The sequence below is a fragment of the Gossypium raimondii genome, chromosome 13 (genome assembly GCF_025698545.1).
Source record: "Gossypium raimondii isolate GPD5lz chromosome 13, ASM2569854v1, whole genome shotgun sequence".
NCBI classification, from domain to species: Eukaryota; Viridiplantae; Streptophyta; class Magnoliopsida; order Malvales; family Malvaceae; genus Gossypium; species Gossypium raimondii.
In genome coordinates this window covers 1205020-1218824 of record NC_068577.1, presented here as the reverse complement: position 1 = coordinate 1218824, position 13805 = coordinate 1205020, and the positions used below count along the sequence as shown (strand labels likewise).

The window sequence follows — 13805 nt, the reverse complement described above, 5'->3', positions numbered from 1 at the left end:
ACTTCATTGAATTGATGTGAGGTTTATTTGGGTTGTGTAGGCATATTAATGGTGAAGTGAAAATTCAGATGCATATATATATATATGTATATATATATATATATATATATATATATATAGAAACTTGAATCTCCTGTCTCGGGGGTGTTATTTGGAGATGTTTCATTTATGAGCATCTTCAAAACAAAGATTGATTTAATGATCCTTAAAGGCTGTTGATGAAGGAAAACAAATTATCCTCATAGGATGTTACCAATGAGAAATAATTATTGGGAATACATACCTGTGAGCCAACAACAGTCATGAATACGACTCTGGGTAAGGCTAAAGGGTAAAATTTGTAGGTATAAACGTTGGATCGAATCAAATTGAATAAAAGTTTTTTAAGTTAATTAAGTTGATGAATCTTATTTTTTTAGTTTAATTCGATTTGGAATTTTTTTTGAATCAAGTCGAGTGATATGGAATTCAAATCAAATATATTTATTCGAGTTAAATTAAAAAATAATAATTTTGGGTCTTTCTAACACTGTCATCCACCGTAATCAAATTTGTCCAAAATTTACTCACCGTAACAAATTTGTTATTAACTTTCATCTCCTCATAATTTATTTATTAATCTTTTATATAAATCGAGTTAGCTCAAATAACTCGATTCGTTTAACTTGAAATTCAAAATTCTTTTCAATTTTTTCGAGTCAAATCGAGTTTTGCTCGCCCCTAAAAACTTGTTTATGTAATTATCAGTCAAAAACTAGTGTTTTTTAAAAAAAAAGGGAGAGTGATTTAAGTTGAAATTGTTAAATTGTGATTTTATTTCTATAGGTTAATTAAATCGCTTTTATTCTCTCTCAGTGCTGCTTTTTGATCAATTTGGTGATGATACTATTGATGTTATGTCACCAAAAATAATATTTGTTTAATTTAAATGTTTCTTCTTCTATTACATAAAAAAAATCACTTCTATAAGAATTTTTATTGGAAATTTAATTACAAACTGAACAAACAACCATTTATTTAGAACAATAATATAATAAAATAAGTTTCACACAAAAAATTAGATAAGTGCTCTCAATCTCGTATAAATTAAAAAATAGGTGTTTTAGCAATTAATATTTTAAAATTAAAAAATACTCATAATTTTTAATAATTTTAGAAATATATTTTATAATTTTTATAAAAAATTTATTTTGGAATGATTTGAGGAATAATATATGTTTTAAGGGTTAGAAAAGACAAAATAAAATAAAATTTATGGAGTTTTGATGAATTAAAATATGTTATTGATTTAATTGAAATTTTAATTTTCTAAATAGATTTTCCTTTATTTCTAATTTCCAACTTTCTCCACTTTCTTTCCTCTCCTTTAACCAAAACGACGCCGTCCCAGTTCTCTCCAATAGTTCATTTTTTCCTTTTCTGAAAATTTCTAGTTTTCATCGTCCCCTCCATCGGACGACTCTAAAATCCTTCTCCCCAATTTCCGATCCAAAAAAAAAAAAAAAGGAAAATAGATTTCAGATCATGTTAAATTGGATTCTTTGTTGGTCTCTAATCACTCTCACACTTGCCACAATCCTTTTATTAGCTTCCCAAATCCTTAACCACCGTAGAAATAAGAAAAGAGCCGTCGGATTCTTTCATCCCTACACCAACGATGGCGGCGGCGGTGAGAGAGTCCTTTGGTGTGCCGTCAAAGCCATCCAAGAACAGAACCCAGATCTCGATTCCGTTATCTTCTCCGGCGACAACGATGCATCCTCTCAATCCTTAATGTCACGCGCCACTGATCGTTTTGGTGTTCACCTCCTTTACCCCCCAAAAGTAACTCCATTTTTAATTACATACCCCCAAAAACAAAAACCCTTATTTTCTTTAGGTTTAATTTGGGTTTTTCTTATTGTTTTCAGGTTGTGCATTTGAATAGAAGAAAATGGATTGAAGAAACAACGTACCCACACTTCACAATGATTGGTCAAAGCTTGGGATCAGTTTATTTATCTTGGGAAGCTTTAAACAAGTTTACACCTTTGTATTATTTTGATACAAGTGGGTATGCTTTTACATACCCAATTGCACGTTTATTTGGATGCAAAGTTATTTGTTACACTCATTATCCTACTATCAGTCTAGACATGGTTTCTAGAGTTCGTCAACGAAGCTCAATGTACAATAATGATGCTGTAATTGCTAAAAGGTCAGCTTTTACTTAATCTCTTTTTTTATTTTTAACCTTGTTAAATGATAGGAATTTGCTTGTTTTTGGATTGTTGGATTGAATTGTTATACTGGTATTAACAGTTGCATTACTAGTTTACGTGAGTTCTCTTATTTCAAACTAGCTTCCTTTTTGTTCTCGAAAGGGGTAAATCACTATTTGGACCTTGGCAACATTTTCCACATTGTAGCTTGAACCTTTTTTGTCCAAGTTAGGTCTTGAACTAGGCAATTGCTCCCATATGGGTCTGGACTAGGCAACTGTTCTCACCTTGGGGTTGAACATTTCTTTTGTCCAAGTTAGTCCCTAAACTTGGCAATTGCTCCTACATTGAGTCCTGAACTTGGCAGTTGTTCCCACATTAGAGCCTAAACTTTAGGATTTTCAAGAATAACTTGGAAAAAGAAAGTTCAACCCCTAATGTAAGAACAATTGCCAACTTCAGGACCTAACTTGGACTTAAAAAAAAAGTTCAGGCCCTAATATAGAAAAAATTGCCAAGTTCAAAAAAAAAAAAAAAGTTGAGGCTCCAATGTGAGAAAAGTTATCAAGTTTAGGCCAAAAAAGTGATTTAACCCTTCTCAAAATGATTCCATGTCAACTGGTTTTTAACAGTTTATCTTTTGCACGAGGGGTGTAGTTCTACTTGTTGAATTAATGGTTTTTGGAAGTGAATCAGTGATTGTTAAGATTATATTCTTAAACTTTACCTGTCATGTTCGCATTGTTTTATATCAGATTTGCTTTTAGCAATGGTTCCAGGTCAAAAACTTTCAACTTTTTATTAAACCTTTGTTTGATCAATTTTCCTGGTCAACAGTTGGTACTGCCTTTGCTTCCGAAATTGGTAGAAAATTGATTTGCATATATGGCGGTACAATAGTATAGCAGCCTATAATGTCTTAACTTGGGTGTCAGCAATATTTCTGGCTTCGTATCTTGTTATCTGGATCCTGACATTATCCTTCCGTGGCAGCACGTGGCTATCCCGGTGCAAAATTATCTATTATACAGTTTTTAGCGTGATGTATGGAATGGTGGGATCTTGTGCACATCTTGTAATGGTCAACTCTTCATGGACTCAGTCTCACATCGAGAAGCTTTGGGGTATTCCTAAGCGCATTAAGCGAGTTTATCCACCTTGTGATACTTCAGGACTTCAGGTTCTGTTTCTCGTTATTCATCACCAATCATAGTGCATTTTATATTTTTTAGTGCCATTCATCTGTGATTTCTTACCAGTTTACATCTGAAACAGGCACTTCCTTTGGAAAGGTCAGTGGAAACTCCAAAAATCATATCTGTTGCACAATTTCGTCCCGAGAAGGTGCACATACTTACATAGACCTTCAAGCTAAATTTTTAATGGTTCCGGTGTTTCGGTTTTGGAACCTTGATTAGTTCTAGAAACTCTTTACAGATTGATTTTTTTTGACTCAGGCACATAGTCTTCAACTTGAGGCATTTTCTGTTGTTATAAAAAAACTAGATGAACACTATCGAAGACCTAAGTTGCAGTTTGTAGGTAGTTGTCGAAATAAATCAGACGAGGAAAGACTCCAGAATTTGAAAGACAAAGCAGTGCAATTGAACATTCAAGACGATGTGGAATTCCATAAAAACGTGATGTATAGGTAAGAACAATTACGTATAAGTTTAGTTGGATCCTCTCGCTAAATGAAAATCATCCAAAAATTGATGATCAGCAGATAATCAAGTTTGTCTGCATTTGCGTTACTGCAATATATATGTTTTAACTCTTTGTTTCATCGTTTTCATACACTATTCAGGGACTTGGTAAGTCTTTTGGGCGGTGCTGTTGCTGGAATCCACTCGATGATAGACGAGCACTTTGGCATTAGTGTTGTAGAGTACATGGCTGCAGGAGCCATACCTATAGGTGAGCTAGCATGGCAGCTGATATTATAGTTTCCGATTCGAGCTACATTTTTTTTCCATTTTAAAAATGTTTTTAAAATGACATTCGTTTTGCTCGACCCCCTTCAGCTCATAATTCTGCTGGCCCGAAAATGGACATTGTTTTAGATGAAGACAGACAACAAACAGGATTTCTTGCTCAAAATGTAGAGGAATATGCAGATGCAGTCCTGAAAATAGTGAAGATGCCCGAGTCTGAAAGACTCAAGATAGCTACAGCAGCAAGGAGAAGAGCTAGCAGATTTTCGGAGCAAAGATTTTACGATGATCTCAAAGCCGCAATCCGACCAATTATATGCGGTTCTTCCTAGTTATAGGATTGCATTAGAAGATCACACTGATATAGAAAACAATAGTTATACTTGTTCTTGTTTATTGGGGTTCTTCACCCTTTCAATCCAGTCATTGGAAAAAGCTTAGTTTAGATTTGTCAACAAAATAGATATACTTTTAACTTTGATTTGAAAACATACTTGAAGGAATTGAGGATCATGTTTGGTTCATTGGATTGCTCATTCAATTACTGCCCTATTTTAAGATCATCATTTTATAACTCTTTTTTTTAAATAGAGTAATTAAAACGTTAATTTATTAATAATTTAATAATATTGACTGTAGTTTACTTTATATTTAAAAATATTGTTTAATATTAAAACAATGGGCTAATATTATCGTACTAATATTGTCTCTTAATTAAATATTTAAATATCATTATTAGTTTTTCATATAAATTAAAGTTTCTATGCTAAGTTTGATAGGAAATTAATTTTTACACACATTTATACGTTAATTAGCAATAAGCCAATAAGTTAATTTTATTTTGTAATTTTTATTCATTCACGTGAATTATTTTCAAAAAGAAAAAATTTATTTATTTTAGAGAAGTCTTAGTTTTTTTTTACTAACGTTTTACTCATTCTTTTAGTTTTTAATTTTAAATTTAAATTAATTATTCTTTATTTTATAACAAACTACTTTAATATTTAGGCTGAAATATGTTGTTTTTCTTTTTAATATTTAAGTAAGTATACGGTTTTTTTATATTTATCGAGATACACTGTTTTTGGAGAAAGAAGGTGAAAACGTGTCCTGCAAGGTGTGCCTTTAACCACGTTGCATTTTCACTTTCTGTCCAAAAACAACGTATCCTGATATATATATATAAAGCATACTTACTTAAATATTAAAAGAAACAACATATTTATTTAATTTAACCCACTGACTTGGTTACATAATTTTAATTTCTTTATTTATATTTGATTTTTTCAAACACAATCTTAACTTAAGTTTGGCTACAATATTTAATTTGTTAATTAAAGGGTTAAGCATGTTTAAATTGAATTAATGAATAATTAATTTTCTACATATAATAAATTTAACTTTTTAATGTTTACATTTTTTGGTTAATTTGTTTCCTATTTTGTTTTTAGTTAAATTTGATCATTAATTTTAGAAAGAGTCAAATTGCTTTTTAACGAAAATGTTAACTAAAATATTTTTTTAACAATGTTTGTATGGAAATCTATGTGGTAATCCAGATGTATTTCATGTTAACATGTTACTATTTATCTTATATGCCTCGTTAACAAATAATTTTAAAATTATAAAATATTTAAAATAAATAAATTATAAAAATCATAAAATTAGCAACAAAAAGCTTGAAGTACACATGGATTGCATGTGGACTATCACGTTAAAAATGTAATGTTTTAGTCAGTATTTTTGTTAAAAATAGTAATTGGACTTTATTTTAAAGGTTAATGGTCAAATTCGACTCTTTTTAAAATGTTGGGATCGAATTTAACTCAAAAAAGAAATAATGACCAAATTGATAAAAAAATTCAAACATTGAGAATTAAATTTATAATTATGCTTTTTTTATAGAAGTCAATTCTTACCTAATTTGATCCTCTACTTTTACAATGGCTTTAGTTTAATCAGAATAATTAACATCTTTTAACTATTCGATTAAAATGATGATGGGAACTTCCCTTAAAACACATTTCTACCATTAAACCTGAAACTTGTTAGATGGCAACACCTTATAGCATCCCTCTTGCATTCACCGTTCGACGATGCAAACCCGAACTTGTCGCTCCGGCCAAGCCTACACCACATGAACAAAAACTATTATCGGACATTGATGATCAAGAGAGTCTTCGGGCCCAATTTCCAGCGATCCAATTTTATCGGTACGAACCCTCCATGAAAGGGAAGGATATTGCTGAGGTTATTAAGGAGGCACTTGCGCAAACCCTAGTCTTTTATTATCCATTTGCAGGTAGACTAAAGGAAGGTGCTAATGGTAAGCTTATAGTGGATTGCAATGGTGAGGGTGTGATGTTTATAAAGGCCGATGCTGATATTACACTCGAACAATTTGGTGAACCAATTCAACCACCATTTCCTTGCTTTGAAGAACTGTTATTTGATGTCCCTGGCTCTCAAGCAATGCTTAATTGCCCATTGCTGATATACCTTCATCTAATTTATATAAAAATATTCACAAACACGTGCCGACTCTAAGTAGGACTCACACCTGGCATGCATGTTATACCCAAGCCTACACTAAGGCTCCCTTTAAATCATTAGTGAGATTAAATAAAAAACTTTTCCTGCTGAAATTTTCTTGAACGACACCTATAGACACCACAAATTTAATTGGAGCCAAGAATTAGGCTATGGTGGTTTCATCTCCATCGTTTTTACTTTTACTTAGATACATATTTTGTTGCATAATTGATATTAGTTTTTTAGTTAATAGGTAACACTGCTGAAATGTGGTGGTTTCATCTTTGCCCTTCGCTTCAATCATGCCATGTGTGACGGCAACAATTCATGTCCGCTATTGGTGAAATGGCACGAGGTGTAGTCAGCCCTTCCATCCCACCTGTTTGGGAAAGATATCTCTTAAATGCTCGAGACCCACCACGAGTCACATTCACCCACCATGAGTATGACCGAGTGGAAGCTACCGTCATCATGGACAACATGGTTGAATGTTCCTTTTTCTTTGGCCCCGTTGAAGTTTCACTTCTTCGTAGTCTCCTCCCTCTCCACCTTCGCCATTGCACCAAGTTCGAACTCATAACAGCTTGTTTATTGCGTTGTCAAACCATTGCTATGAATCTCGACCCTGAGGAACAGGTACGCATGTTGTGCATTGCTAACGTACGTTCCAAATTCAATCCTCCATTGCCATCAGGATATTGCGGGAACGTTTTGGTCTCCCCAACAGCAATTACAACAGTTAAAAACCTCTGCCATAATCCAGTTGGGTATGCAGTGGAACTAATAAAGAAAGCAATAGCAAATGTGACAGAGGAATTTATAAAATCCACGGCAGATTTATTTGCGATTCGAGGTAAATCACTCTATGTCCCGGCTGTTATCGGGTCGTATGGGATATCGGATTTAATGCACATGGGAGTCGAAAATGTTGATTTCGGATGGGGAAAAGCAGAGTTTGGAGGAACGGCGCCAAAGGCCACTGGATTGGTAAGCTTTTTCATACCAACCAAGAACAAGGACAAGTTGGCACTTAGGTTTTTAAAATCTTAAAATATACAGAAAGTACATTCATAATTATTGTTAAAAATCTTGTTTATGAATCTGAAAACCATAAATTTAGAATATAGATGTGTGTTTAAAAATAATATACAATAAATAATGAAACGTATGGTTTGAAATTAATTAATTAATTATAACAACACATAAAATATGTACGATATTAAAATAAAAATAGACTAATTTGTAAGTAAAACGAAATTTAAACATACATAAATACATCAGATTAACAATTCTAAATGCACTTAAACTATTTATCATGATTTTGTCATCAATCGTATGCGTTAGTGTCGAGTTGACTTATGATACCAACTCAATTAATAATATTATTAATACTAGAAATCCTATCACACCTATATGCATGTGGAAATCACGGATTTAGAATACAGATGTGTGTTTAAAAATAATATAAAATAAATAATGAAACATATGGTTTGAAATGAATCATAATAACACATAAAATATGTACAATATTAAAATAAAAAATTAAATTAAATTTTGAACATTTTTAAAGACTAAAACCGAAATTATACCATCGTTTTAAAATCTCAAAAAGAAAAACACGTGTGAGGAAACTTACAATAAATTAAAGATATAATAATATATTGTGTATATTAAAATAAAAATGTATGAAATATATTAAAATAAAGCTTTGATTGATTGGTAAATTTAAGATTTTATTAATTCAATTGACGTGGGTTCAAATTCTACTATATGCATATTTTTATTTATTTTGTCAAAATAAAAGACTAAAATACCCTCAAATAATATAACTTATTTTAATTACAAAATGATATTTTTGTAATTTTCCTAACTGAGTTGGTGTCTAGTTGACTCGTGACACCAACTCAGGAGCTTAAGTAATAGTAAATATACATACACACACAGACAACTGATTGAGATAATAAATTGTGCATATTAATATTAAAATTAAAATGTATAAAATTTATCAAAATAAAGCTTTGATTGAGTGCCAAATATAATATTTTACCAATTCAATTTGTGTGGGTTCCAATTTTATTTTATGCAGTTTTTATTAGTTTTTTTAATAAAAGATTAAAATACGAAATAAAATTTCTCTTTCACATATCAAACATTAAAATCAATTTCCAACTGATTAAATTTTTAAGAAAATCATATTATGTGGTTTATAACATATAAAAATTAAGTCTACAGTAGTATAATGTAAACATTAAAAATGTTAATATAACTATATATACAATTTTAATTAATAAAAATATTAAATTAAAAAAGTAGAATAGGAGGGCCTAAAATGGGCTTAAGTTAGCCATTTAAAAAATATGAATGAGTTTAGATAAAATTTTATGTTCATATTTTGGCTGGACTTACAAAATATAAAGTGTGTTAATATCATATCTAGGACGGACCCAACCTATGAATACTTCCAATTAAGTATATACTATGAATAGTATGTCAATCTAAAGTAAGATAAAAAAAATTTTGATTAATTTGTGAATCGGTATCAACTGGTTAAATTAAATTAAAAATTATCGGTTTAATTGAAAATTGTAAATATTTTTTATTTTTATAATTTATTTAATTTAAACTAAATGAGCCGAAAATCGGTGATCTAACCAGTTCCAAAAACATTTTATTTTGGGCTGAAATCTGGTTAGATGCCCTTAACCCAGTATAATCTCAAAGCCCAATTCCCCAACACTTACCTAACCGCACTATTGAGGCTTCTAGGGTTTAGCTATTCGATATATATGATCTCAAATGAGATTTCTCTTCCTTCCATTCTCGCCGCGTACTCTCTAGAAGATACCCAATCCTGAGACTGCAAAAGGAAACGAATTTCGAACCCTTTTCACCATGAGAGCTAAGGTAAAAAGAATCCACACATCTCTCTGTTCTTTTTATTGATTCTTTCTCATTGAAAAACTGATGGGTTATATATATATTTTTTCTCTTTTGGTAATCACAGTGGAAGAAGAAGCGTATGAGGCGCTTGAAGAGGAAGAGAAGAAAGATGAGGCAAAGATCTAAGTAGCCTAATGTTGCTTGATGGGTACTTTTTTCTTTTTTTTTTGTTAAAGGATTTGAGATTTATCTTTATAATTTTTATGGTTTAGTTCTGTATTTTTGTTGAACCCTTTTTTCATCTACATGAACAATGTTATGGAATTTTCTTTTTAGAACTAAATGCTTATCTGTTTCGATGTTAGCTTTGTGATGGGTGTCTTTGTTAAGTGCTGCAAATATAGTTTATTTTTTCTTTGTTTCACAATGCGTATGGTGATTTTAGGGTATGGTTCAGAAAAGGTCATATTCTTTTGATAGGAAAAGCCTAGAATCAATTGAGCACCTATATTTATTTATTTATGCCTAAAGAGGGATTGATGAAGAAAAGGTGGATTAGTGGATTCGATTTTTGGGGTCTCCCCCATTTGCTTGGGATGAATTCAAATGACCTCGAGAAACAAACAAATCAGTTTCTTGCCCCCAATGGAATGCAATTAGTTTTGTAAAATGATGAATGTTTTGAGGGACTTTGTATCTATTCTTTGCCTCAGCCTCTTGCTTGGTTGGATGATTAATAATTTTCATCCATTCAATCAATCAATAGAGTTGAATGTTGTAGGGGTCATTGCTTTATGCATGTTAGTACTTGTGCCCTTTCGTTAATGATAACCTTCAGTTCAATGATTTGATTGTTAATTGCACTAGTGTGGGGAATGGAAACATTAAAGAAAATAATAAAAATGTGCATACAGAATGAAACAGAATAAAAAGTTCAATTCATTTCGACTTGAACTTTTGTTCTTGCTAAAAAGGAAAATTTTGTTCGAAATTACAAATTCTAAGAAATTCACTTGAAGAGCAGAGGAATGCCATTGGATAATAACATGGACGTAAGATTGATATAATAGTCAACGCCCCATTCCATCACGTCCAACTCTAACCCCAATAAGGGAGAATTAGCGTCACCGCCGATCGCCTAAAGAAATTGCACGGCCGATCCTCTGCTGTGCTTCTCCTCAATTCCTTCCTCTTCCTCTTCATCTTCCACTTTTATCTTCAGCCACCCTCCATTTCACCCCCCAAACACTTTAACTGCTTCTTACCATGAACTCTCATAACACCCACTCCTCCGTTGGCGGCGGCCGGGAAGATTGTTGGAGCGAAGGAGCCACAGCTACGCTTATCAAGGCATGGGGTGACTGTTTTTCAAGACTTGACAGAGGTAAACTCCGTCAAAATGACTTGCAAGAAGTCGCTGACCCCGTTAACTCCCGTCAAAACGGCGTTAAGCCTAAGAAAACCGACGTCTAGTGCAAGAACCGGCTGGGCACCTTGAAGAAAAAATACAAGGTGGAAAGAACTAAACCGCTGCCTTCGAGATGACCGTTTGTTAATCGCATGGATTCTCTCATTGGTAAAGTCAATGGAGAGTCATCGGCAGTTGGAGGATGTTGGATTATCCAATGAAGCTAGTTTTAGTGAATTAGCGAGAGCGGTTTTGAAATTCAGAGAGATCTATGAGAGAATCAAGAGCTGGAAGCAACACCAAATGATGGAACTCGAGAAACAGAGAATTGAGTTCACTGAAGATGTGGAGTAAATGAGTCTGATAATCCATGTGACTTAATATCTTCTTTTGTTTCAAGTAACTAAGATGTATCCATCTAATGATCCAACCACAAAGATGAAGTGAAATTGCTGGCTTAATGTGGATAACATGCATCTTCTTGTACATAAATTAGTTGTTTATGAGTTGTAGTAATGAAATCTTGTTTATCTACCACTAGTTTTTTGGGGGGAGGGGTATGCGTCGATTTTCATGCAATTGTCTTGTGTGAGTTTTAATTCAATTTAGTAGGTGTAATTATGTGCTTTAGATTGAATTGTATTAATTCTTAGTTTGTACGTACTATTTTTAATTGTTCTTCCTTTTTGTCTCGAGCATTCGTTTTTCATGAGTACATTTTAGAAGACTATTCCTATAGCACCAAATAATGTAGAAGTTAAAACAATCACCATTTCCTATTCAATTTCATTTAAACTTTTACATACGATTCATTCTTTGATCTACTCTGTAATGTTGGATAAGTTCAGTTCGAAAATCTTTAAACCATACTGAAATCCAAATCAAACTGCACTCGCAAATTAACATTTCAGGAATATATGGTCATAATTCTCTATATCAAGAAGACATCGATCATCAATAGTAGTAACTCTCCTTTGCAACTATTTATTCACCAACTTTTTAGGATGCTTTTTCATATAGTTTTGGCTTAAATAACATGAACGGCTTCTTAACACAACATTTCTTCACCACAGTTTCATGAAGCAACCATGTGATGTGCCAGGCTTGTCTTGCTAATAAAGCTTCGTTCATTCGGTGAGCTTGTCTAAAACCTAGCCCTCCCATGTCCTTGGGTAAGCAAATATCACTCTATTTATCCAAGTACATCTTCCTCTTTCTTAAATTTGATCCCCACTAGAAATCTCCTACTATTCCATCTATCTTACCGCAAATGTTGGCCAAAGCTTTAAAGTAGGCCATGGGTTACACATATGAGCTAGAGTCTTTGAGTTAATTAGTGTTTGCCCACCCTTGACCCCAAGGGATTGTGCTTCCAACTTGCTAACTTGTTTTCCAACTTATCAATCATTGTTTTGGAAAAACTTAGAATCCCAAATACTTTCCTGGCTTATCATAATTAAGCTTGATATAATAATTTATCATATTTTAAAGTATTTTTTTATTTATATAATGTTTAAAAATTGGGTTTTTTTATACAATACAAGATCAAACTCATTCACATACCCACACACACTACTCTACCACATAGGTGAACCTGTGGATCAAATCCTAGTTTCAAGCCTAGATAAACTCACTTCAACCAATAGCCCTAAACTCTAAATTCTAAAATTTTATTTGCATGTACAAGAAAATAATATATATTATTCTAAATATGAAAATAATGTTGAAAAATATTAGTAAACTTAAAACGATATCTCGAAACACACCAATAATGATATATATCAGTATCAAAATTAAAAAATATATATTTTAAGATAGGAGGGGATATCATATGACTTGAGAGTAATAATTCATAGGCCAAAGCTTGTGAACAAGAGCATGTGATGCTTGTTTGATTTGGCAGGAGAGTTATCCGAAATGAAGCCACCACTCTGCCCTACATTTTGGAGATTTTGGCTTACACTTCCAATTTCACTTTGTCCTTTGAAATATGCCCACTCTTTTAAGTATACCATTTACACCAAACCCTTTCTGATTTCCGATATTCATTGAAGCTTTGATATTGAGGACATAGAATAACAGATTCAAGGAAGAGAGAAAATATTTATACATATGGAATTTGGCTAAAATCATACATATTTGCTTCTTGATTCAATTCATATGAAATATTCTGGTTAAAACTGTCGAAAGATACTCCGCAATCAACCGGGAAATCATCGAAAGGTCCGGTGATAACCCGATGATGATCATCGGAACTGACGATAACGGAAGGAGTTGCGACATACCGAGCCAAACATGCTCTAGCAAGGGCTAAATCGTGTTGCAGTTGGATCATCTTCCTTTGCAACAAAGCTATGGCACCAATGCAACCATAGACAGGGTCTCTAAGCCTTGCCTCAGCCTCATACGCCAAGGAGTTCACCGTGTCTTCGCGCTGTTCTTCAGGCACTTCAACCAAGATCTTGCTTACATTGCTAGCACCAAAAACCTTGTGGACATTGGCGAATTTCTTCGGCTCGCCGGATCGGAAATAGGGTGCGAAGATACAGTTGGGACTGCACCTCCTTTTCAAGAGCTTGCAAGCTGCACAAGAAGAAGTGGAACGTGGTTCGTGACCCCTCATTGCTTCAAATTAGACTCACCCAAACTCTTTACTTTTTTCAAGGCTTTAACTTCAATGTCTTTTCTTCTTGTCAAATTTGCATTTAAATAGGCCCCAACTTTTTAAACAGTGAGGTATAGATATTAGTATTTTTCTTAGGTTTTAATAGTGGGAAACAGTGTATGGTCTATTATTTAGATACTTCGTGCTAACAACACGAATGCCCCAAGTTAAAAACAAACATGATT

At 32.8% G+C, this 13805-nt stretch overlaps 3 protein-coding genes and 1 pseudogene across 3 annotated transcripts; 3 read left to right on the top strand and 1 right to left on the bottom strand.

Moving 5' to 3' along the window:
* The first annotated feature begins 1393 nt into the window (after positions 1-1393).
* LOC105782703 (GDP-Man:Man(3)GlcNAc(2)-PP-Dol alpha-1,2-mannosyltransferase) lies at positions 1394-4659 on the top strand. The gene is made up of 7 exons (XM_012607623.2): positions 1394-1824; positions 1911-2197; positions 3195-3381; positions 3477-3545; positions 3659-3852; positions 4009-4118; positions 4226-4659. Exons 1-7 carry the CDS (start codon positions 1525-1527, stop codon positions 4465-4467), a joined length of 1389 nt encoding a protein of 462 aa, XP_012463077.1. The 5' UTR covers positions 1394-1524; the 3' UTR covers positions 4468-4659.
* Positions 4660-6187: 1528 nt separating this feature from the next.
* On the top strand, positions 6188-7717 carry LOC105781285 (benzyl alcohol O-benzoyltransferase-like; annotated as a pseudogene).
* A 1685-nt stretch (positions 7718-9402) lies between these two features.
* On the top strand, positions 9403-12897 carry LOC105782706 (trihelix transcription factor ENAP2). The gene is given in 3 exon segments (XM_012607627.2): positions 9403-9571; positions 9672-11124; positions 11126-12897. Coding segments are annotated over 2 exon segments (495 nt in total). The 5' UTR covers positions 9403-9571; positions 9672-10813; the 3' UTR covers positions 11310-12897.
* A 141-nt stretch (positions 12898-13038) lies between these two features.
* LOC105782705 (LOB domain-containing protein 21) lies at positions 13039-13578 on the bottom strand. The gene has a single exon (XM_012607625.2). The coding sequence runs from the start codon at positions 13576-13578 to the stop codon at positions 13060-13062; it is 519 nt and encodes a 172-aa protein (XP_012463079.1). The 3' UTR covers positions 13039-13059.
* Positions 13579-13805: the final 227 nt, after the last annotated feature.

Bases quoted from the DNA above. Each gene is read 5' to 3' on its own strand.
- LOC105782703 (XM_012607623.2), top strand. From the start codon at position 1,525: ATGTTAAATTGGATTCTTTGTTGGTCTCTAATCACTCTCACACTTGCC. The intron at 3,382-3,476 runs GTTCTGTTTCTC...CATCTGAAACAG, and splicing joins GTGATACTTCAGGACTTCAG to GCACTTCCTTTGGAAAGGTC. The intron at 3,546-3,658 runs GTGCACATACTT...TTTTTGACTCAG, and splicing joins CACAATTTCGTCCCGAGAAG to GCACATAGTCTTCAACTTGA.
- LOC105782705 (XM_012607625.2), bottom strand. From the start codon at position 13,578: ATGAGGGGTCACGAACCACGTTCCACTTCTTCTTGTGCAGCTTGCAAG.